The following is a 3,634-nucleotide window of genomic DNA, read 5'->3' on the forward strand; positions in this document are numbered from 1 at the left end:
AATGATAAAGAAATGGAGGAATTCTGAAGAATTTTACGATAGTGGATCATGTACGCCATCTTTTAATATTTTTGGTACATAAATTACTGCTATGATAATTGTATCGTCGATTTAATACTTTGCATGACATCTAATATTTTCTTTTGTGATAATTTAGCCTTTTTCTGTTCATTTTTATGTTAAATTAAAATTGTCTCTTTTTAAGTGATTTATTAGATTATTAGATGAATATACATACTAAACTCAATGACCATTTAAATTTGATGGGCGTTCCTTATTTATGTTGATTTCATATTCTTTTAACGATTCAATAGGTTTCATTTTTAAAGAATAAAATTAATATAAATAATGATGATGATGAAGAATAAAATCAATATGAATATTGACGGAGAAGATGAAAGACTTGAGATGTTTTGCAAATGAAGATGCCGTCATACCTTAAGGTAATTATTGATATAAATTTTACTTTTTTTATTTTTATTTTATTTTTTTAAAGAAAAAATTGCATTTTCCTCATTCTCCATTCTTCGTTGATGATAAAAGTTATGCTAAAAAGTCATTAAATTTTAATTGTAAAAGCTATAATATACTACAATCACCCTCTAATTTGGATGAGATTATATTTCATATAGTAATTGAAATTACATTTGTTAAATTTAAATAATGAAAGAATTTTGATTAATAAAATAAAAGTATAATAAGAATTTCGTATAAGTTTGAAAGTAAGAAGTTATATATTTATCTACATAAAATTAGAAGATGAGTAATAGAGAAGGACAATGAATTATTTTTTTAAAAAAAACACATGACAAATGGTTAGCACAATAACAATAGATATGAATAAGAAAATGAAAAACATATAAATACATATCTCAATGTAAACGTATAAACATTTAAATTTGAGATGAGAAAGTATTTTGAAATTAAAAAAAATCATACTATATGGATATTTTAAACAAAATTAAAATTCAAAATTATCACGTGGATATTTCAATTTTCAAGGTAAAACTCAAAAATCAGAGTTTAGTAATGACATTATTTGAACCATAAATGAAATAAAAAATGAAAAAGTTAGTAAAAATATCATTGAAGAAAAAGAACAAAAAAAGAGAATTATAATGTATAAAGAAGTCGTGCAATATATAATATCATGTAACTTAATTCTTAATAGATAAAGTCAGGGATAAATAAAATTATATAAGAAAGAATTTCTAGCAACACAATGAAAAAAAAATTTAACTAAATTTTCTATAGGAAATAAAATTATTTGAATATAATCTCAAATTATTAACTAAATTTTCATTTAGGAAATTAAATTATTTGAATATAATCTCAAATTCTAAATTGAAAATAAAGTGGAATGAAATTTTAGCATCTTATCACATATTATATAAAAAAAACTCTTCGGTAGATTTTTAATAAGCAAAAATATTGAAAAAAGGAATATCTCTTTTTATATTTTGGATTCAAATTAATATAACTTTATTTCTATTACATGTAAAAATTTATACGAGGAAAACTATTAAACCATAGAACAAACAATATTTACAAAAAGAGTATTAGGGATGATATGAAAATTGTACAATGAATTCGCTTAAAACTAAAGTACCATAATGGTTTAATACAAAAATTTGTTATTAATAATTGTTACAGTAAAGATTGTAGAACATATAATATTGTTTGTACTAAGAGCACTTCACATAAATCATATTAATTTTTTGTCGTTATCTTCTTTAAATGTGTAATTTTTTAGTAAAATAACCGCGCATTGCGCGGGCACGTATACTAGTCAAGATAAGAGAAATAGGACAAGTAATAATATTTAATTTCAGTAATTTGCGTGGGTGCATTTACTTTTTCCTTTATAAAATTTTATATAAAAAGATGTAATTCTCTAATTTTTCTCCTCACGATGGTCAATTCAAGAACTAATTACTTTGTGGACTGCAAAAATTCAACAGGGTTTTACTTGCGAAAAATATTTCCCCAAAAGGGTTACTTGGGAAATTATGTGGGCATAAGTCCAGAGGTTAGATATAATATTTACATTAATTGTCATTGCAATGTTACTAATCAACGGAGCTGTTAACATTCCTGATTAATTGTTACTTACATTGGAGCTACTAATATTCTCCAGTTTATTGTAACTTAGATTTTATTGTATCTTATCATTGAATTTATTGACGGTTAAAACCACATTTTTATAGCAACTGATTTAATGTAATTGATGAGAGCCTCAACTTATAAATAACTCAATATAAGGATGACAAAATAAGAAAAAGGATCAAAAGAAAGAGTAGAGAGAAGGGAAACATAAAACCATTTAGTAATAACTTATTTTATACATCTCATAATCTCCGCAGTTTGCATGGAGATCGAACAAACATATTTCACAAATAAATAGAAGTAAAATATAAATATAATATAGGGTACAAACAATAACTTATACAAAATGAAGCTACAAAAGTACTTTGCCTCCTGTCTGGGCTCATTTTCTTTTAGCTCAACATTCTGCTTTCCTGCATAAGAATATAATATTGTGAATGAGAACATATAATAGAACCTAAACCAAATAAGATGTAGACAGCATAGGTCTATATAAATGATTTGCACGAAGAAATTGTGCAACTTCTATAGACATATCATAATGAAAAGTTTTAGTTTGGTTTAATTACCTCAGATATAATGAAATCGCTTCTTAGTAATGGTAGGGAGGAGGGGGAGAGGTGTAAAGATAGTGGGGTGGTGGTGGAGACTTGTAGACTGGAGTTGGTGGTGGTGGAGAGTTGTAAACTGGAGTTGGTGGAGGTGACAACTTGTAGGTTGGGGTGTGTGGAGGGTAGTATGGCTCCTTGGGTGGTGGTGGCGACTTGTAAACAGGAGTTGGTGGACGTGGCGACTTGTACACTGGGATGTGTTGAGGGTAGTATGGCTCTTTCGGTGGTGGTGGTGACTTATTTGGAGTTGGTGGAGGTGGTGAGTTGTAGGTTGGGGTATGTGGAGGATAGTATGGCTCCTTGGGTGGTGGTGGTGAGTTGTAAACAGGAGTTGGTGGAGGTGGAGACTTGTAGACTGGAGTATGTGGAGGATAGTATGGCTCCTTAGGTGGTGGTGGCGACTTGTAAACAGGAGTTGGTGGACGTGGCGACTTGTACACTGGGATGTGTTGAGGGTAGTATGGCTCTTTCGGTGGTGGTGGTGACTTATAGACTGGAGTTGGTGGTGATGGTGAATTGTAAACGGGAGTTGGTGGAGGTGGTGAATTGTAAACGGGAGTTGGTGGAGGATAGTATGGCTCATTTGGCGGTGGTGGCGACTTGTAAATAGGAGTTGGTGGAGGTGGCAACTTGTACACTGGGCTGTGTGGAGGGTAGTATGGCTCTTTGGGTGGTGGTGGTGACTTATAGACTGGAGTTGGTGGAGGTGGTGAATTGTAAACGGGAGTTGGTGGAGATGGCGACTTATAGGTTGGGGTGTGTGGAGGGTAGTATGGCTCCTTAGGTGGTGGTGGCGACTTGTAAATAGGAGTTGGTGGAGTTGGAGACTTATAAACTGGAGTCGGTGGAGGTGGCGACTTGTAAACTGGACTGTGTGGAGGGTAGTATGGCTCCTTGGGCGGTGGTGGTGACTTGTA

General features: G+C 31.4%; 1 protein-coding gene and 1 long non-coding RNA gene across 2 annotated transcripts; both read right to left on the reverse strand.

Annotated features, from left to right (window-relative positions):
• Positions 1 to 2,320: 2,320 nt before the first annotated feature.
• Positions 2,321 to 2,909, reverse strand: LOC102582866 (uncharacterized). Its single transcript, XR_001472630.1, has 2 exons — positions 2,676 to 2,909; positions 2,321 to 2,519 (listed from the first exon to the last, which is right to left on the reverse strand). It is a non-coding gene; the product is annotated as an uncharacterized lncRNA (long non-coding RNA).
• A 20-nt stretch (positions 2,910 to 2,929) lies between these two features.
• LOC107057733 (extensin-3-like) lies at positions 2,930 to 3,628 on the reverse strand (the record flags this gene model as incomplete). The annotated part of the gene is made up of 1 exon (XM_015305901.1): positions 2,930 to 3,628. A coding segment is annotated over one exon (699 nt), but the record flags the coding sequence as incomplete, so codon positions are not given.
• Between the last annotated feature and the right edge of the window lie 6 nt (positions 3,629 to 3,634).

This window comes from Solanum tuberosum, unplaced genomic scaffold, assembly GCF_000226075.1.
Source record: "Solanum tuberosum cultivar DM 1-3 516 R44 unplaced genomic scaffold, SolTub_3.0 contig00201, whole genome shotgun sequence".
Lineage (NCBI taxonomy): Eukaryota > Viridiplantae > Streptophyta > Magnoliopsida > Solanales > Solanaceae > Solanum > Solanum tuberosum.